Raw genomic sequence first — 21585 nt, forward strand, 5'->3', positions numbered from 1 at the left:
GATAATTTCAATTTTGCCATTGAAAAATGTATCAAGTTGTTGCGACTACAAAGTGAATGTGTCCATGCTTCTGCGGTGGTCTTATTCCGACAGTATTAAATAAGAATCTCAGACTATTGTTGTTATCTTCTATTATGGTGATACATGTTGATCTAGCAACACTACGAGTTTTTCTAGAGATTAGGAGGCTCTCCTTCCATGCTAATTGGAATACTACTCATTTTGTTTGATGCTGCCCTTACGAAAATCTACCATGGTTTACTATGGTTTTACCATGGTTTTTATGTAGTAACCATGATTCTACCATGGTATCTCATGGTTATTCTAAGTACTATGAACCAACCATAGTATTACTATGGTTCATCCATGGTAGTAACCATGGTTCTACTATGGTATTTCATGGTGATTCTAAGTACTATGAACCAACCATAGTATTACTATGGTTTATCCATGGTAGTAACCATGGTTCTACTATGGTATTTCATATGGCATTACTGTGGTTTATCCATAGTACTGCAGTAGCTGTGGTAGCATCATAGTTGTAGGTGTAATAGGTCATAGTAACTATGAAATTAGTTTAAAAAGTGAAAGTATGTTTTTTAAAAGGATGCACTAACTGTAGTATTACCATGCTTACATCCAACAGTCAATGCTGTAGAGAAGGATCTTGATTAACAGCCCAGATACATTAACATTTATTTAGAACCTAAAAATTTAAGTGAACATTGAGGTAAAATGCATATAGTACATCCTAAACAGAGCGGCACGGTGGTGTAGTGGTTAGCGCTGTCGCCTCACAGCAAGAAGGTCCTGGGTTCGAGCCCCGGGGCCGGCGAGGGCCTTTCTGTGTGGAGTTTGCATGTTCTCCCCGTGTCCGCGTGGGTTTCCTCCGGGTGCTCCGGTTTCCCCCACAGTCCAAAGACATGCAGGTTAGGTTAACTGGTGACTCTAAATTGACCGTAGGTGTGAATGTGAGTGTGAATGGTTGTCTGTGTCTATGTGTCAGCCCTGTGATGACCTGGCGACCCTGTAGAAGGATAAAGCGGCTAGAGATAATGAGATGAGATGAGACATCCTAAACAACAACAACAACAATAATAATACACTAAAAATACTGGGTCAAAAATAACTCAACTTTAACCCAACCACTGGGCTAATATTGCACGAACTCAACACTAGGTTATCTTGTTGTTTGCTGTGTGAATTATTGTAGCCTAACGGTGGTGTAGTGGTTAGCGCTGTTGCCTCACAGCAAGAAGATACAGGTTCGAGCCCTGTGGCCGGCGAGGGCCTTTCTGTGCAGAGTTTGCATGTTCTCCCCGTGGGTTTCCTCCAGTTTCCCCCACAGTCCAAAGACATGCAGGTTAGGTTAACTGGTGACTCTAATGGCCCTTTTCCACTACCCTTTTTCAGCTCACTTCAGCCCGACACGGCTCGCGTTTCGACTACCTCAGAGCAGCACGACTTAGCTCGCTTCAGCCTTACTTAGCACCCAAAACTTGCACGGTTTTGGAGTGGGGCTGAAGCGGGCCAAACCGAGCCGAGTGGGGCTAGGGGCGTGAGGAGACACTCCCCTGTGCACTGATTGGTGAGGAGGAGTGTCCTCACATGCCCACACATGCCCCGCGAGCACGCTGGGATCTGTAAACCCGGAAGAAGAATTACGAATTACGAGAATTATGAAGCCTTATGCGCCTCGCCTCATCTATACGCTCTTGCCAGTATCTGTTGGCGTTGTCGGTGACAACAAGCCACAGCACCAAGACCAGCAACATTAACGACTCCATATTTATTGTTTACTATCCGGGTCGTGAGACTACCGCTTAAAAGATCACTGATGTCACTGTTTGCGCCGCCTAACGACATCACGTGACGTCCAACCACTTTCGCTAACTCCACCCAATGTGTCCACCCACTTCCAGCCAGCACGGTTCAGCGCGGTTGTAGTCGAAATGCAACTCCAACAGCCCCACTCAGCTCGACTCAGCCCAACTCAGCACGGCACGGCTCAGCCCAACTCAGCCGTGTTGGTAGTGGAAAAGCGGCATAAATTGACCGTAGGTGTGAATGTGAATGATTGTCTGTGTCTATGTGTCAGCCCTGTGATGACCTGGCGACTTGTCCAGGGTGTACCCCGCCTTTCGCCCGTAGTCAGCTGGGATAGGCTCCAGCTTGCCTGCGACCCTGTAGAAGGATAAAGCGGCTAGAGATAATGAGATGAGATTATTGTAGCCTACTTTTGAAACTTGAATAAGAAAACCATGGTTTAAAAAGCATGGTTTGGTTGAAAAAAAAAACATGGTTTATGGCAAATATTATACCATAGTGAAACCATGGGTAAATCATGGTTAAACCATAGTCATGAACCATGGTTTTCATGGTTACCCAAAAAACCATGAAAACCATGAATAACTATAAACCATGGTAAAACCATGGTTAGTTTTCATAGTAAAACCATGGTTAATTTTCGTAAGAGTGTTTATGTTCTAATTTTTGATTGTGTGTATGTGTGTGTGTATGTGTGTGTGTGTGATCAGTTTGTGATCAGCATCTAACCACGATGTCAACAGCAGCCAGCAAGCAGATGTAAGAGATATTTCGAATAAAATAAAAGGCAGTTTTGCACAGCCTGCAAGGAGTCATCATTGAAAGTCATAAAGTGTCACCTTGTTGAAGTGGAGCATGAGCTCATTGAAAAGTTTGTACTGAAGGTCAGGACCTCCATGAGACTGGTGGCCATGTTGCCATCTTCAGTCATGACGATGTCAGTCGCAGTGGAGTGGCCTGCAGGCTGTGAGATTTCAATGTTCCAGACACTCAGAGACAGAGAGATAGAGTGAGAGACAAATAAAATAAGACAGGGAATAATGTAGGAGGACATAAAAAAGGGGAATGGGGTCATCGGGGGTTGTGGACAACAATATCTCTGTCAGGATTTCCATAAATACCAATTAAATGTTCAGAAACTACTGAAATGTTAGTAATTGGCTCATTATAAAACAGCTCAACCAATGACAGTGCATCTGGCCCTTTTGATTCCATGTGTCCTAAATGCTCTGGAAGTCCAGGCCATAACATGAATGAAAAGTTTGATCGCTCAGCCGTTAAATAGATGTATGAGGAACCAGAGTCATGTGACATGCAGGTGAATGAGACAGGACACAAGTGCATACAGTATAACCAAAAATCGCAATCATTATCCATAGCTGAGGTCAATACACAAGCAAGCAACATCGAAGAAGAGAAATGATTCTTAGAACACCACAATGCAATGGGCAAGACTTCGCACCCTTACGAAAATTAACCATGGTTTTACTATGGTAAATGTTAATGTATCTGGGCTGTTAATCGAGATCTCTACAGCATTGACTGTTGGACGAAAGCATGGTAATACTACAGTTAGTGCATCCTTTTAAAAACCATACTATCCCTTTTTAAACTAATTTCATAGTTACTATGACCTATTACACATACAACTATGATGCTACCACAGCTACTGCAGTACTATGGATAAACCACAGTAATGCTATGGTTGGTTCATAGTACTTAGAATCACCATGAAATACCATAGTAGAACCATGGTTACTACCATGGATAAACCATAGTAATACTATGGTTGGTTCATAGTACTTAGAATCACCATGAAATACCATAGTAGAACCATGGTTACTACCATGGATGAACCATAGTAATACTATGGTTGGTTCATAGTACTTAGAATCACCATGAGATACCATGGTAGAATCATGGTTACTACATCAAAACCATGGTAAAACCATAGTAAACCATGGTAGATTTTCGTAAGGGCAATTAGAAGCAGAAACACAATGGGATAATCAACCAAAGATAGGACACGGGTGGAAACAGGACCAAGAGCAAAACAAAAGCACATGGTGAACATGGAACATGGAACACTTGCAAGAAGTGCTTGCGACAAAAATAAGGTCTTACATTGTCTTATTTGCCATGAACAAATTGCAAATGGATCATATTTGGCTTGGCACCAAGAACAGCAGCAACGGGATAGAAGTTGGAGCTGATCACGTCAGGTGATTACACTTTATGACATGCTCCTTAGTATTTGTGTATATTGGGCCTCTATTTACTTCAGCCCACTTCATCAACATGCACAATCAGTCATGAAGATGTGAAGTACAACAGCTAGTGTAACAAACATGAATTTGGCATGAAAGCATGCCTTTGGAGGAGAAACCAGATGTAGACTAAGCAACCATTGCCAAATTTGAAGTCCACATTACAAGAAGGCACATCCAACAGAATCTTTTTAAAAAACATTAAATTAAAAACAGTCTCCATCAATAAAAAGTAAATGAAGTATGAAATTAGAAGCCTGGTACTTGGAATTGCAATCCATGATACGGTCAACAAGAGACAGCAGGGTATACATACAGTGCCTTGCAAAAGTATTCATCCCCCTTTGTGTTTGTCCCGTTTTGTCGCATTATAAGCTGGAAATAAAATGGATTTGGGGGGGGGGGGGGGGGGGGTTTAGCACCATTTGATTTACACAACATGCCGACCACTTTAAAGGTGAAACTTGTTGTTTTATTGTGACACAAACAATAATTAAGATGAAAAAAATCCCAGCAATCTGGAGTGTGCATAGCTATTCACCCCTGCAAAAGTCAATACTTTGTAGAGCCACCTTTTGCTGCAATTACACTTGCAAGTCTCTTGGGGTATGTCTCTATTAGCTTAGCACATCTAGCCACTGGGATTTTTGCCCATTCCTCAAGGCAAAACTGCTCCAACTCCTTCCAGTTAGATGGGTTGTGTTGGTGGACAGCAATTTTCAAGTTATGCCACAGATTCTCAATTGGATTGAGGTCTGGGCTTTGATTAGCCCGTTCCAGGACATTTAAATGTTTCCCTTTAAACCACTCCAGTGTAGCTTTAGCAGCATGTTTAGAGTCATTGTGCTGCTGGAATGTGAACCTTCGTCCCAGTCTCAAACCTCTGGCCAACTCAAACAGATTTTCCTCCAGAATTGCCCTGTATTTAGTGCTATCCAGCTTTCCTTCAGTCCTGATCAGCTTTCCTGTCCTTACAGATGAAAAATATCCCTACAGCATGCTGCTGCCACCACCATGCTTCACTGTAAGAATGATGTTCTAAGGGTGTTAGGTTTGCGCTACATGTGGCATTTCCCATGATGGCCAAAAAGATCAATTTTAGTCTCATTTGACCAGAGAATCTTCTTCCGTGTGTTTGGGGAGTCTGCCACATGCTGTTGGGCAAACTCCAAACGTGTTTTCTCCAGCAATGACTTTTTTCTGGCCACTCTTCCATAAAGCCCCACTCTGTGGACTCTACAGCATAAAGTGGTCCTGTGGACAGATACTCCCATCTCCGCTGTGGATCTTTGCAGCTCCTTCAGTGTTATCTTTGTTGCATCTCTGATTAATGCCCTCCTTTTCTGGTTTGTGAGTTTTGGTGGGCGGCCTTCTCTTGTCAGGTTTGTAGTGGTGCCATATTCTTTCCATTTTGCTATAATGGATTTAATGGTGCTCCGTGGGATATTCAAAGTTGGGGATATTTTTTTATAACCAAACCCTGATCTATACTTCTCCACAACTTTGTCTCTGACCTGTTTGGAGGCTGCTTGGTTTTCATGTTGCTTGCTTAGTAGTGTTGCAGAGTCAGGGTCCTTCCAGAACAGGTTGATTTATCCAGATGTCCATGTGACACTTTGGTTGCACACAGGTGGATCTTAAATCAACTAATTATGAGACTTATGAAGTTCGTTAGTTGGACCAGCTCCTATTTAGGGGTTTCATTTGAAAGGGTGTGAATACCTATGCACACTCCAGCTTTCTGGGTTTTTCTTTTTTCGTCTTAACTATTGTTTGTGTCACAATAAAACAAAAAAGTGGTAGGCATGTTATGCAAATCAAATGGCGTTAACCCCCCCAAAAAATCCATTTTAATTCCAGCTCGTAATGTGACAAAACAGGACAAACGCCAAGGGGGATGAATACTTTTGCAAGACACTGTATATAATAGATTAAATGCTATATAGTCACAGCTTTAAAATGTGGACAAAAACTTGAACCGATCTATTCCTAACAGAATTTTTTGTGACTTTTATTGCATCTTGACTGTTGCGCCACCTTTTCTAAGGTGCAGTCACAGCTTAGTGAACGCAGTATGATGTGGGAATGTGTGTGATAGAGAGAGAGAGAGAGAGAGAGAGAGAGAGAGAGAGAGAGAGAGAGAGATCTGGAGCATGTTTGTTATCTGTATGATACTTTCTGGGTGTCAGCACTGTGCTGTGACGCTAAGAACAGCAGACATCTGCTTAATCTGAGGTTACCAGCTATGCTCTGCTGTCCTCTCTCTCACACACACACACACCTAACATATACTAACATATTACCACTCAGTCATGAGCCACACAATCCCTCACCCACAGTAGATCTTCTTATTATTTGTATATTTCCCTTTTAGGGGTCCAAGCATTTATATGCTTAACTGCATGTTTCCGTATTAGGACAATGCAGAACCCATAATGTGCTCAGAATGGGGGTTGGGGGTGGTGACAGTCCAGGACTTTTAGGCCAAGTTTACATTAGACCGTATCTGTCTCGTTTTTTTCGCGGATGCACTGTCCGTTTACATTAAACCGCCTGGAAACGCCGGGAAACGGGAATCCGCCAGGGTCCACGTATTCAGTCCAGATCGTGTCAGCTCTGGTGCTGTGTAAACATTGAGATACGCGGATACGCTGTGCTGAGCTCTAGCTGGTGTCGTCATTGGACAACGTCACTGTGCCATCCACCTTCCTGATTCGCTGGCGTTGGTCATGTGACGCAACTGCTGACAAACGGCGCGGACTTCCGCCTTGTATCACCTTTCATTAAAGAGTATAAAAGTATGAAAATACTGCAAATACTGATGCAAATACTGCCCATTGTGTAGTTATGATTGTCTTTAGGCTTGCCATCCTTCCACTTGCAAGTGGTAAGTGATATGCGCTGGGATCACACACACAGCGGCTCAGTCCTGAATCGTGGCTCGTGCACTTCACTCGCGCGCTCTGTGAGCTGCGCAGGGCTGGCGTGCGCACCCTCCAGAGGGCACTCGCTGTTCAGGGCGGAGTGATTTGGAGCGCAGGATGCCTGCGGAGCCGAGCGTATCCGTGTATTGGTGTTGCTGTTTGCACGCAAATCGTGTATTGGTGTTGCTGTGTGCACACTAATCGTTTTAAAAACGTTAATCTGATGATCCGCTGATACGGTCTAATGTAAACATGGGCTTAGTGTGTGAGTGTCCTCTCCCTGACCATACCCCAAGTCTAATCCGTACATTGTCTGCTTTCAAGTAAAATCCAATGAGTTAGCAGCTTCCCCTTACACCATTTTCTTCCCAAGTACACAAAAACGATGATCTCCAGGCTCTTTGAGTGGCTTGAAGGAAGTTGTTCTCCTCTCGTGGACAGACCATAGGGAGCCAACAGAGGATGGCAAGAATCTTCTGGACCCAGGGCAAGGAGGTTTGAGTCAGAAGGAGTGACTAATTTCATTTTCCAGCACATTGTCGTGACAACAAATAAAATAATGAATTAATTAAGCAGGAAGTCAAAAAAATTTGAGTCATACTGTGTAGCAATGGAGACGGCAGGATTCGCCTCAGTCTACAATGTTTGAGATCCGAACTGAAAAGGTCACATCTTTTAGCCCAAAGCATGTGGGCGATTCTGTATTGCCAGGCATGGTCTTCTGTAGTGGTGGCAAGGTGGTGTAGTGGTTAGCACTGTCGCCTCACAGCAAGAAGGTCCTGGGTTCGAGCCCAGTGTTTCTATGTGGAATTTGCATGTTCTCCCAGTGTCTGCGTGGGTTTCCTCCGGGTGCTCCGGTTTCCCCCATAGTCCAAAGACATGCAGGTTAGGTTAATTGGTGACTCTAAATTGACCGTGAGTGTGAATGGTTGTTTGTCTCTGTGTTAGCCCTGCGATAACCTGGCGACTTGTCCAGGGTGTACCCCACCTCTCACCTATAGTCAGCTGGGATAGGCTCCAGCTTGCCTGCGACCCTGTAGGACAGGATAAGCGGCTACAGATAATGGATGGATATCAGATGGTTTTATTTCTGTAGCTTCATGAACACTTTTGAAATAAGTTTTTCAAATGTTCCTGTTTCTCTGGGATTTTTTCTCTGGGAAGTTTGGGCACCCCTGATCAAAATTGCTGTTACTGTGAACAGTAAAAATCGAGTTGAAGTTGAAGAAATGATCTCCAAAAGGCATAAAGTTAAAGATGACTCATTCCCTTTATATTTTAAGCAAAAACAATTTTTTATTTTCACCTTTTACGTTTTCAAAATGACAAAAAAGGAAAAGGGCCTGAAGCAAAAGTTTGGACACCCTGCATGGTCAGTACTTAGTAACACCTCCTTTGGCAAGTATCACAGCTTGTAAACACTTTTTGTAGCCAGCTAATAATCTTTCAGTTCTTACCTGGGGGATTTTCACACATTCGTCCTTGCAAAAGGCTTCCAATTCTACAAGTTTCTTGGGCTGTCTTGGATGCGCTGCTCTTTTGAGATCTAGCCACAGATTTTCAATGATGTTTAGGTCAGGAGACTGTGAGGGCCAGGGCAAAACCTTCAGCTTGGGCCTCTTGAGGTATTCCATTGTAGATTTTGAGGTGCGTTTTGGATCATCGTCTTATTGTAGGACCCGTCCTCTTTTTAACTTCAACTTTTTTACAGATGGTGTGATGTTTGCTTCCAGAATTTGCTGGTATTTATTCGAATCCACGCTTCCCTCGACCAATGAAATGTGCCCTGTGCCACTAGCTGCAACACAACCCCAAAGCATGATCGATCCACACCCATGCTTCAGAGTTGGAGAGGTGTTCTTTTCCTGGAATTTGGCACCCTTTTTTCTCCAAACATACCTTTGCACATTGTGGCCAAAAAGTTCTATTTTGATTTCATCAGTCCACAGGACTTGTTTCCAAAATGCATCAGGCTTATTTAGATGTTCGTTTGCAAACTTCAGACGCTGAATTTTGTGGCTCGGACGCAGGAAAGGTTTTCTTCTGATGACTCTCCCATGAAGGTCATATTTGTTCAGGTGTCGCTGCATAGTAGAACAGAGCACCATCACTCCAGGGTCTGGTAAATCTTTCTGAAGGTCTTTTGCAGTCAAACAGGGTTTTATTTGCCTTTCTAGCAATCCAACGAGCAGTTCTTTCAGAAAGTTTTCTTCATCTTCCAGACCTCACCTTGATCTCCACTTGATCCCCATTTTTGTGCATTATGCTAATATAGCATTGCTCCATTTTAATTAGAAATGGCTGAGTGTCTTGGATACAGTATATGCTTATCTACAGTATGAGCTTAAGTTCCAAGGTGACACTGTTTCTTGCCCTGCCACACTTGCTCTATTTTCCTCTGCGAACGACCACGTCTGGTGATGCCGAGCTGCATGTGCGGGGATTACAATTTATTTTCACAGCGAAGTCCCATCAACTCAAGTCATCTTTGCCAGCTGGAATCAAGAAAAGCTAATGCATGAGGACAGAATTATGTAATGATCCATAAAGGAGAGAGAGAGAGAGAGAGAGAGAGAGAGAGAGAGAGAGAGAGAGAGATTTTGTATGTATTTCCTTCAATTTGTCACTTAATCCATTAGTACAGACTGTGATGATGGCAATTTTTTATCGCATCTCTCCTTTTGCTTTATTATCTGCTCTTTATTTATTCCCCCCCCTCCCCCTCATTCTCTCTTTGCTTGATCTCATTTTGCCTGAATCTCAAAAACTACTAATTGTCTCACACATAATCCCTGCTTCAAATCCCATCGCAAAATGTAAAAAAAAATATAATAATAATAATAAATAGAAGTACACTAAAACGAATCTGATTTTTTTTTGCATAGCTGCTTCTGCTTCTCTCTTCCTCACTTCCTCGCTTGCTCACTGTCCTAGCCCCCTCCTTCGTTTCCCCTCCCCTTCTTTCTCCTGCCCTCACTGAGTCAGAAGAAAGAGCATAAAAACATCGTTATCTTTTCTGTCCATCCCTTCAATCTCCTTCTCTCGACTTCTCAATACATGCTGGGACTCTTCTCTGCTCACCTGCCAGACTGGTTTATATCTTCTCTCTCTCTCTCTTGCTCACACACACACACACTTTCAAGAGACTTTGGTATCCCTCTTACACCTTAGACCTCCTACCCATTTCTTTGCCCTTTGCTGCTCATCATTCCAGCGTACGAGGAGAACTTGGCGCTGGCGACCCGGAAGATTCTGCTGGGCGCCACCGCCATCATGCTTCTCATCATTTTGGTCGTTCTCATTCCGGTCTTGGTGAACTCAGTGGGCGGCAATGAGGATGGTAGCCGCTATGAGATGTTGGGCACTTGCCGCATGGTCTGCGAGCCGTACATGAATAAGGCAAGCACTGTCGGAACAGGAATCACCACGACAGCAGACATCGACGTAGCCATCCAAGCCAAGGCGGAGCCACTAAATGACCACAGTGTGAGCCCACCATTGCCACCGTACTTCCATGGTAGGTTGGGAAAACCTGGTCTTCCTGGACCACCAGGACCACCCGGAGAGCCTGGTCCTCCAGGTCCAATGGGGCCGCCAGGAGAAAGAAGCATGACAGCAGTTCCTGCCTTTGGCAGCTTTAATACGGGTCCACATGTGGCATTCTATGCCGGCCTACGGAACCCACAGGAGGGCTACGAGATCCTGAGGTTTGATGATGTGGTCACCAACATTGGCAACAATTACGATGGCGCATCAGGGAAGTTTGTGTGCAAGTTGCCTGGAACATACTTCTTTACCTACAATGTACTGATGAGGGGTGGCGATGGAACCAGCATGTGGGCAGATCTTATGAAAAATGGACAGGTAAGAAGGTGGTTGTTACTTTTACGAATGAACTGAAATACTCAACAGAACATCGAGTTATATAAAGTATGTAACTGTCATCGTTTGAACGCAGGATAACCGCCAAAGATGGCGAATATCATCTGCACTAGCATGCCAAAACTATGATTATGAATGCCACTGGGAATGCAGACAGTTATCCAGTGCTCAGAAGATCATGGTTACATACACAACTAGTGCTCTCCAGTGTTTTAGGAGCATAAAAATACATATTTTTAAAATGTATGGTCTTTGAACACTTTTTAAAAATAACCAAAAGGTGCACAGCCAGGATTTTTACTTTAATATATATTTTTTAAACAACCTAGTTTTAAATACTGTATTTTTGTATGATAAGTATAACAATTTTGTATTTATTATTCATAACTGAAAACAACATTCTGCATTCAGCATCTTGAACAGATCTACAGGCATATAAAAATAGATTTTTTTTCATACATCACTGTGCTATGGAAGAGCGATTACAGAAGAGCGATAGTTCCACTAAGAAATACGTTTTTTTTTTATTTCTGAGAAAAAAACTCAGAATTTTCGAGATTAAAGTCAGAAATTTTGAGAAAAAAGTCAAAAATTTTGAGAAACAATCTCAAAACTTTTGAGAAAAAAGTCAAAAATTTTGAGAAACAATCTCAAAACTTTTGAGAAAAAAGTCAAAAATTTCAAGAAAAAAGTCAAAATTTTCGAGAAAAAAAGTCGAAATTTTTGAGAAAAAAGTCAAAATTTTCGAGAAAAAAGTCAAAATTTTTGAGAAAAAAAGTCAAAATTTTCGAGAAATAATCTCAAAACTTGAGAAAAAAAGTCAAAATTTTCGAGAAAAAAGTCAAAATTTTTGAGAAAAAAAGTCAAAATTTTCAAGAAAAAAGTCAAAATTTTCAGCCATGGAAGTAAGAGTTCAGCCACTCCCATTGACCTTAATGGTCCATTTTTTACACAGCAATGGCGGCTCATGGAGCCTTTGACACATAGATCGCCATTGACATAGTTCCACTAGTTCCAGGAAGTGGCCGTAGAACATAGAAAGTGCGGTAAGGGTAAATGTAATTCGTTTCTACTTAATCTTTGCTTGTTATGTAGTGGTTCTGTGTTAGTCTCTAGCAGACAGAAAGCCGCTGCCTAGAAGTATTTGAATCTACGTGAATCACATCACCAACCGACTTCCTGTACCCTGGTTGTCACAACTCTGAATTCCATGGCTCTGGTCTCAGCCATTCATGTCTACCGGCCGCGAGTGAGTGTCACTTCCGTATGGAAGCCCGCCTTCTACAGATTTCTGACTTTTTTTTCTCGAAACTTTTGACTTTTTTCCTCGAAAATTTTGACTTTAATCTCAAAAATTCTGAGTTTTTTTCTCAGAAGTTTCCAAATAAAATATAAAACCCTGGCCCTATTGCTCTGCCGTACTATGCTTCTGTGATACGAGTCGTACAAAGGCCAGTACTGCAGCACCCATTCACAAAAATATATTGTGAAAAAATGAGGAAACCTCAACAATGATTACATTACACCTACCTGAGGCTTTTGATACTATTTTCGAAAAATAGCGTATTTTTTAAAAGGTAAGTACACTGCAGTAGAAACCTGTGCGACCACAAATGCTGCAGATTTGTAATTTAAGCATAAAAGCAATGTCAGTGCACATTTTGCGAGGTAGTACACATCCAAAAATGATCTGAAATGAAATATATTTGTTTACTGGGGTGTGTGTGTGTGTGTGTGTGTGTGCGCACATGCCCTTCTCTGGCCTCCTTTACTGTGTCATTCTAAATCAGTAGCTTTTTCAATCACGTGTGGCCAGTCATAACACACACATAGATGCAACCAGTGAAGCTGCAAAGCTCGGACAGTGTGTCATAACACACAAAAACCATCCATAAATACACACTGGACATGCACACAACAAAGACACACAAAAGTCTGAGTCTACTACCAAGTTTTTTAACTCATCAAGCAACGGGGGGGAAAAAATCGAGAAGTCTGAAACATTTGTCTGTCTTGACTGAAGGCAATAGCAACAAGAGTCATCAGGAGACGACATATCCCCCTGGCCCCCACATGAAACCCCGCTCCAAATTTTCCAAAGTTGAATTGGTTACCATAGAAATAGAGAAAAAATAAAAATAAAATCACAGAAATCCCAAAATCTCAAAAAGCACAACACCTCTAGTCAGCATAACTGTCAGGTTTCGTGAAAAAATTCAGAATAGTTTTTGAGTTATGCTCTGGAAACTAAAATGTTTACAGACGGACAGACAGACGGATGGACAGATGGACTGAGCGATAGCTATATCCACCTGCATTGCATGCCGGGGGGATAACATACTAATTCAAGGGAATAGAATGTGTTGGGCGCAGTCATTTAAACATATTTTCACTGCAAATCGTAGATACAGTGGTATGCAAAAGTTTGGGCACCCCTGGTCAAAATTGCTGTTACTGTGAACAGTTAAGCAAGTTGAAGATGAAATGATCTCCAAAAGGCATAAAGTTAAAGACGACTCATTCCCTTTATATTTTAAGCAAAAACAATTTTTTATTTTCATCTTTTACATTTTCAAAATGACAAAAAAGGAAAAGGGCCCGAAGCAAAAGTTTGGGCACCGTCTATGGTCAGTACTTAGTAACACCCCCTTTGGCAAGTATCACAGCTTGTAAACACTTTTTGTAGCCAGCTAATAATCTTTCAGTTCTTACCTGGGGGATTTTCACACATTCGTCCTTGCAAAAGGCTTCCAGTTCTACAAGTTTCTTGGGTTGTCTTGGATGCGCTGCTCTTTTGAGATCTAGCCACAGATTTTCAATGATGTTTAGGTCAGGGGACTGTGAGGGCCTGGGCAAAACCTTCAGCTTGGGCCTCTTGAGGTATTCCATTGTAGATTTTGAGGTGCGTTTTGGATCATCGTCTTATTGTAGGACCTGTCCTCTTTTTAACTTCAACTTTTTTACAGATGGTGTGATGTTTGCTTCCAGAATTTGCTGGTATTTATTCGAATCCACGCTTCTCTCGACCAATGAAATGTGCCCTGTGCCACTGGCTGCAACACAACCCCAAAGCATGATCGATCCACACCCATGCTTCAGAGTTGGAGAGGTGTTCTTTTCCTGGAATTTGGCACACTTTTTCTCCAAACATACCTTTGCACATTGCGGCCAAAAAGTTCTATTTTGATTTCATCAGTCCACAGGACTTGTTTCCAAAATGCATCAGGCTTATTTAGATGTTCGTTTGCAAACTTCAGAGACTGAATTTTGTGGCTAGAATGCAGGAAAGGTTTTCTTCTGATGACTCTCCCATGAAGGTCATATTTGTTCAGGTGTCGCTGCATAGTAGAACAGTGCACCACCACTCCAGGGTCTGCTAGATCTTTCTGAAGGTCTTTTGCAGTCAAACAGGGGTTTTTTATTTGCCTTTCTAGCAATCCAACGAGTAGTTCTTTCAGAAAGTTTTCTTCATCTTCCAGACCTCACCTTGATCTCCACTGTTTCTGTTCACTGCCATTTCTTAATAACATCACAATCTGAGGAAACGGCTACCTGAAAACACTTTGCTACGTTCTTGTAGCCTTCTCCTGCTTTGTGAGCATCAATTATTTTATTATTCAGAATGCGACGGAGTTGCTTAGAGGAGCCCATGGCTGTTGATTTTAGGGACAAGTTTGAGGAGTCAGAGAATTTATACAGCTTTGAAATCTGCATCATCTGACCTTTCCTAACAAAGAATTTGAATAAGCCGCAGCTCAAAAAGCTAATTAAGGTCTGGAACCTTGGTAAAAGTTACCTGAGAACTCAAATGTATTGGGGTGCCCAAACTTTTGCATGGTGTTCCTTTTCTGTTTTACTCTCCAATTGTACAAAACAAAAATAATACACAAATCCTGCAGAAAATGCTGAAAAGAAATGGCTCGTCTTTACCTTTATGCCTTTTGGTGATCAGTTCATCTTCTGCTTACTTAACAGACATTTTCAGTAAGGGTGCCCAAACTTTTGCATGCCACTGTATTAGGTCACAATCCACCATTTTGAAATTCAGGCCTTAAAATAAAATAGAAAAATACAAGTCTTGCATCCTGAAAAATTTCAGGTTGTGGAAATTTAGGGATAAATAATCCAAGATACAGCTAATCAAAGTCTAACTTGGCCAGTCACAAAGGTTAAACAAACCTCAACACTGTCTTACCTCAGCCAATCAAAAAACAGTTCTGTGCACTGCTCATTAATATTCATAACCTAGCTCTCAAGCCTCAGACATGTTTTACACTCACTGACCACTTTATTAGGAATTTCCATACACCCACCTGCTGTTTAATGACGTTCCGATCCCTTGACAGCAGCACAATGCATCAAATCATGCAGATACAAATCAAGAGCTTCAGTTCATGTTCGCAATGTTCAAACATCAGAATGGGAAAAATTGTGATCTCAAAGTGTTGGTTTGAGCCAGATGGACTAGTTTGAAGATTTCAGAAACTGCTGATCTCCTGGGGTTTTCACACACACACACACACACACACACACACACACACACACACACACCAGTCTCTAGAGTTTACATGGAATGGTGCAAAAAAACAAAAAACATTAAGTGAGGGAGGGACAATTCTGTGGGTGGAAACAAACACCTTGTTGATAAGAGAGGTCAGAGGAAAATGGCCAGATTGGGTCGAGCTCCCAGGAAGGTATTAGTAACTCATATAATCACTCTTTACAAACGTGGTGAGCAGAAAAGCATCTCAGGATGCAACAGCAGAAGAACACATTGGTTCCACTCCTGTGAAGAACAGAAAACTTAGAATCAAGAACAAGTTCCTATTAAAGTGGCTGGTGAGTGTACAGTATATCAGTCACTGTCATAAGAAAAACCTTGTAACTCACTTTTTTTCTAAAGGTGATCATGGTGAGTTGTTTTATTGTCAGAGTCAGCTTTGTCAGCTGATAAATCTGTCCCCCTCCCCAGAATGCAGATTCACACGTCATTATCATTGGAGGAACTGAGATTGGAGACATTAAAAGGGGGTCTTTGCCCGAGTCTAGAAAAGGATTTTGGCTTGAAACAGACACTGAATCTAGTCAGAATACTTCAACTGGATCAGGGTCTGAGACAACGACTAGTTTCTGGCCCAAGGTACTGAGTCTGAAATAGATACTCGACAAGGACTGGATAGAGGGCCTGAGACAAAGACTGGTACTGGATCTGTGCCTGAAATAGGGACTAGATCCAAGTCTGAAACATAAACTGAGACTGGACATGGGTACTGGGACTGGATTAAGGCCTGAGGCAAGGATGGGCATGTAACTGGGACTCAGACAGGATATCATTAGAAGACAGAGTGAGGATGGATCTGTGCCAGAGGCAGGGTCTGGGACTGGATCTGGCCATGGGACAAAGACAGAGACTGGATCTGGGCCTGAAACAGGGGCAACAGGGTCTGGGACTAGATCTGAGCCAGAGACAAGTAAAGAATCAGAGCAGAGCAGGGGTCCAAGATACTGGCAGCAGAGTAGGGTTCTGAAGGTTGACAAGATTGGTAAGGCCATGAACAGCACGCTAGCTTCAGAAACCACCAGAACGCAAGGCACGCTTGTAGTACTTGAGTCCAGGACTCGGACTCAAGTCCGACTCATGGCCTAATTTTAAGGACTTGTGACTTGACTTGGACTGAACACTGATGACTCAGACTTGGACTCGGACTCACGCATTAACTACATTAGGACTCGGAAAATGGAGATGAGGACTCGGATTTTTTCTTTATTTTTTGTAACATGCCATAATAATTTCATCTCATCTCATTATCTCTAGCCACTTTATCCTGTTCTACAGGGTCGCAGGCAAGCTGGAGCCTATCCCAGCTGGCTACGGGCGAAAGGCGGGGTACACCCTGGACAAGTCGCCAGGTTATCACAGGGCTGACACATAGACACAGAAAACCATTCACACTCACATTCACACCTACGGTTAATTTAGAGTCACCAGTTAACCTAACCTGCATGTCTTTGGACTGTGGGGGAAACCGGAGCACCCGGAGGAAACCCACGCGGACACGGGGAGAACATGCAAACTCTGCACAGAAAGGCCCTCGCTGGCCACGGGGCTCGAACCCGGACCTTCTTGCTGTGAGGCGACAGCGCTAACCACTACACCACCGTGCCGCCCCGCCATAATAATTTGGCATAAGATATTTATATCTACATTAATTTTGTACTAATTTCATGCAAGAGTGTCACACCTGCACACCTTGGTGCGGACAGCGCACGCACCAAACGGACTCTCGCATGTGCGCTGTAAACAACTCGCACCTGCGCAGGATTAAGGTGCAATCAGCACGCCTATATAAAAACTGTGAAAACACACTTTCTTTGCAAAGTATTTAGTTGCATTGCTGACACATTACCGAGCCTTATTTCCTTGCCTGGTTTCCTGATCCCTGATTTCCTGTTTCTCGTCTTTGATTCTGCCGAGTCTACGATAGCCTGTTTGTGCCTCGCTCGACCTATTGCCTGTTTCACCATTTTACGATTTTGCCTGCCGTTCTGGATTGATAACCGTCTTCACTTGTATTAATAAACACACCTTCTGCACTTACATCCGTCTCCCAACCATCTCTGACAGAATACTTCACACTCCCTGATGAAGAGAAGCACATTCACCTGTTCATACGTCATGTTCAGGAACAAGCTAATGTTAATGGCGCTAAAACAGCCACCGTCAAATGGTGTGGTTGGAGTCTTGGACTCGACGCGGATCAAAAGTGGACTCGACTCAGACGCGACTCGAATTTTTTTTCATGACTTGGACTTGACTTGGACACTGGGGACTCGAGACTGGACAAGGACTCGAGACTGGACAAGGACTCGAGGTTGAGTGACTCGACTACAATGCTGACACAAGGGAGTATAACTGAGGTGGGCCCCTTACTGTACCCTTTATAGCAGTTTGTTGAGACAAGCTGGACTTGGAAAAGGTCCGAAACCCTTCCACAGTCTCTATCTCAATGGCCATCTCCAGGATATCTCTTTCAACAGCTAGGAATTTGTATAACTGGTCATGAACTGGGCAGCTTAACTTCAACCAGAGACAGGAGAGGATGAAAGCTGGACACACACAGATCCAGCCTCCATGTATTATCTTTGGACTCTAAATGGCTCTAAATAGCTGCTGCTCAAAGTCCAGTCCTGGAGCCAACACCTGTCCCTAAAGCCTCGGGTATCTGTAATAAATGAACCCAGAGGCAGTTGAGAATACTGTTTCATAGGCGATATTGGTCACAAGCCACTGGTTGCAGAATCAAATGTAGACAATGTCAAATTTACAATTGCAAATCCAAAAATGTTATCATCAGTTATCACTCTGGAAGAACCGCTAAAGGTCATGGTTCCGCAGAGCACAGCAAGATTCAGTTGTGCCAAATCAGTCAGTCATTCTCATCCCCTTTGCATCCCTCAACCCTTCCCTCATGACGCTTGTTTGCACCACACCATGGCCCTATCTGCTACAATTCTACGTAGAACTAGTTTAGGAAGCAACCATTAACTATATTATGTTTGCGAAATCTGGTCTAACTGTCAGATAATCAAAAGCTTAAAAAGCACTGAATCTAACTTTTCTACTTGTGTTTTCATTTGACCTTGAGTTCATCCTGATCCATCTCAGTACACACACACACACACACACACACACACACACACACACACACAGTCAGCGCTTCTGAGTGACTCAACAATGTTACTCATGCATAGCTTGACAGTTTCCTTGTTTTTATGCCCATCATCCAGAGAAATGACGCATTCCAGTATACACTGTCCTGACTTTCTGGTCTCAGATGCTGCTTTGTGTCTCTCTCTCTCACTTCCTCTCTCCAGGTGAGGGCAAGTGCTATAGCCCAGGACCAGGATCAGAGCTATGATTACGCCTCAAACACAGTGATCCTGCACCTGGACCCTGGAGACGAGATCTTCATCAAGCTGGATGGTGGCAAAGCTCACGGTGGAAACAGCAACAAATACAGCACTTTCGCAGGCTTCCTCCTTTACTCTGATTAGCTGAGTTGAGGTTACATTTCATGATTTCTTGAAGGAAACTTAAGTGTCTTGAAGGGGACAGGGCAATTTCACTCATTTTCAAACTATGGTATTAAATAAAGAAAGGGGTTAAATTCGGGCCAAATTTAGGGGTTGACCAAAATGCTCATCAATGAGATCGATGGCTGAATTTCTTCCTTCTAAAAGTATTCAATGTATCGTTCAATAAATCCAGTGTTTTGCATAAGTATTCACCCCTTTACTACTTTTCCATGTTTTCTACTGTTGCATAAGTGCACAGCTGAAGATTGGAGTAACCTTACCTGGCCTGGTTCACCTGTCTGGTTTTGATGAACCTGGGTCCACTGTCACTCAGATTCCAGTTCTTGGCTGACCAGAGTGGACCTTTTGTGGTCTTCTGCTGTTGTCGTGCATCTGCCTCAAGGTTTGATGTGTTCCACATTCTGAGATGCTTTTCTGAATACCACAGAGGTGGACAAAATACCCAGCTTCATTACTTCAATCAAAAGTGCAGATCCCACTGGTCAAACATTACTTCGATACAAGTGCAAGTTGTACAGTCAAATTTTTGCTTCAGTTGAAGTCCTGAAGTACTTGCTTTTAAAAATACTTAAGTATTAAAAGTACATTTTCTGTCAACATATTGTTGTATTATTGACACAACGCTTATGCCTCTGAAGCAACAGACAGGATTATTTTGTGAATTCACAAAATGAACGCATGCTGTGTCATCATGATGGTTTAATGTTAAGCTAGCTCATCAGCGAACCTCCACCTGACATGCGAGCAAACTCTTTTCAAACTCAAAATCATACTGGATAGCTAATGCGACTAGAAAAGAAAGATTTCTACATTTTGTTTATTTGGCAAGATTATGCTCAAACATATTTCTGAAAGGACATCAGAAAAGTTAATGCTATTCATGTTGGTGTAACTCCGTTTATGCATGCTAACTAACAGTGTCCAGGTTAACTAGCTGTGTGTTAACATTAGCCGTGGACAAGGCGATGGCAACTTGGCAGGCAAATCCATAGAAAGTCATTTGAGTAATCAGACTACATAGCTACTGTATTGCAACATTATCGCTAGTTCTAAAAGCACAGACAACTTCATTGCAAGCTTTCTCTTGGAATAAAACGTTTACATACCTCAATATGCTTCCGCAGGTTGGACGGCAAGTTTTTGTAGGCCGTGACGTGGTTTGTTTTAGGAGAACAAAGTAAACATTTCAAATGAAACAAATCTTTAATCCTTGCAGAAAACTGAAACATGGGTTAATGGGCCATGGGTGCATTCATTCCCCAGAAGAACCGCCTCCTCCCATTCTGCCATCAACTGATCGTGTTAAATAATGCTGCTGAGAAACCATTGATCTTGATTTTATACAGTCTATAGATGTGACGTGACCTGAGTGATTACTGATAGGCTGTCTCAGTGTCACCTGGGAAAAAAAACAATCAAGTGTACTTAATTACAGTACTCAAGTAAATATACTTCGTTACTGTCCACCTCTGGAACACCACCTTTGTAAAGAGTGGTTATTTCAGTCACTATAGACTTTCTGTCAACTTGAACCAGTCTGGCCATTGTCCTCTAACCTTTCTCAATAAAATGTGTGACTAACATTAGGGTTTCACAACAATAGGTGAATACTTGTGCAGTCACAACTTTTGTTTTTTTGTTACAAACTCCATTGATTTTGACTCCCATTTCAGTCCTATGGCCTGCTTTGACATTAACGGACAAATTAAGTCCATTTCAGTTCCAGATTCCACAAAATATGGAAACGTTCAAGGGATTCAAGGGTGAATACTTATGCAAGGCACGATAAAACTCTTGGTTCTATTCATAATACTGTATTTATAAAAAATAAAGGGTGTGTTGTAACTACAGGGAGCTTTGTTTGGCTCCCATGAACTCCTCTGAGACTGGACGAATATGCATTTAACCATTTTATCAAGATGTCGTCTTTGTACAAGTCTCGTCTTGTTCTCGAATTTGCCGTGATGTGTCGCGTGTAATTACTACTCATGTTGTCAAAAAAAATTATGATTCTCAATTCCATGTGGAATAAATTAACATGATACTGGTGTTTAATCCAAAACCATAGTGTGAATTAATATCAGTCTGTGAAAAAAAAAAAACCTGAAGGGATATGGTTTTACCAAATCTATGGATTTAATCAAGAGGGAAGGTGATTTCTATAACAAACAGCTACTGAGATGGAAAAGATTGATTCAAATTCCAATCAGGACTTCGCTCTGTGATAGAAACACGTGATCTCGCATATCTCATAGAATCATCAGCGTTAATTACTGCTGGATAATTACGTGCAGAAAGTGCAAGCGGTTCTCTTATTGACAGACAACTTTTCATCAGATAAGGGGAAAGAAAAATTAATGTCTCAAGGCAGCCATCCTTGATTGGGGTTTGAAGGGACTCAGGTGGTCATTGTATGTATCTAATGTCTCATGTGACTTTACTTTTGCTAATAAATGGAGATTTTGTAGCAAGATGTGACTGAAAAAGAGATTTGACTTACCATCATTGAGAGAGCTTTCTGAAAGAGAATGCATTCGACTAGACAGGAAACAGAGAGAGAAAGCTTGGAGAGGCTTGGTGGCTTGTGG

At 42.3% G+C, this 21585-nt stretch overlaps 1 protein-coding gene across 1 annotated transcript; it reads left to right on the forward strand.

Annotated features, from left to right (window-relative positions):
* Positions 1-10291: 10291 nt before the first annotated feature.
* Positions 10292-19103, forward strand: LOC132885863 (C1q-related factor-like). The gene is made up of 2 exons (XM_060920384.1): positions 10292-10882; positions 18776-19103. Exons 1-2 carry the CDS (start codon positions 10292-10294, stop codon positions 18953-18955), a joined length of 771 nt encoding a protein of 256 aa, XP_060776367.1. The 3' UTR covers positions 18956-19103.
* The last annotated feature ends 2482 nt before the right edge of the window (positions 19104-21585 follow it).

This window comes from Neoarius graeffei, chromosome 5, assembly GCF_027579695.1.
Source record: "Neoarius graeffei isolate fNeoGra1 chromosome 5, fNeoGra1.pri, whole genome shotgun sequence".
NCBI classification, from domain to species: Eukaryota; Metazoa; Chordata; class Actinopteri; order Siluriformes; family Ariidae; genus Neoarius; species Neoarius graeffei.

What these genes read in the sequence shown, in the direction of transcription:
- LOC132885863 (XM_060920384.1), top strand. Translation starts at nt 10,292, where the DNA reads ATGCTTCTCATCATTTTGGTCGTTCTCATTCCGGTCTTGGTGAACTCA. An exon ending in ATCTTATGAAAAATGGACAG is followed by an intron (nt 10,883 to 18,775) that starts GTAAGAAGGTGG and finishes TCCTCTCTCCAG; the next exon opens with GTGAGGGCAAGTGCTATAGC.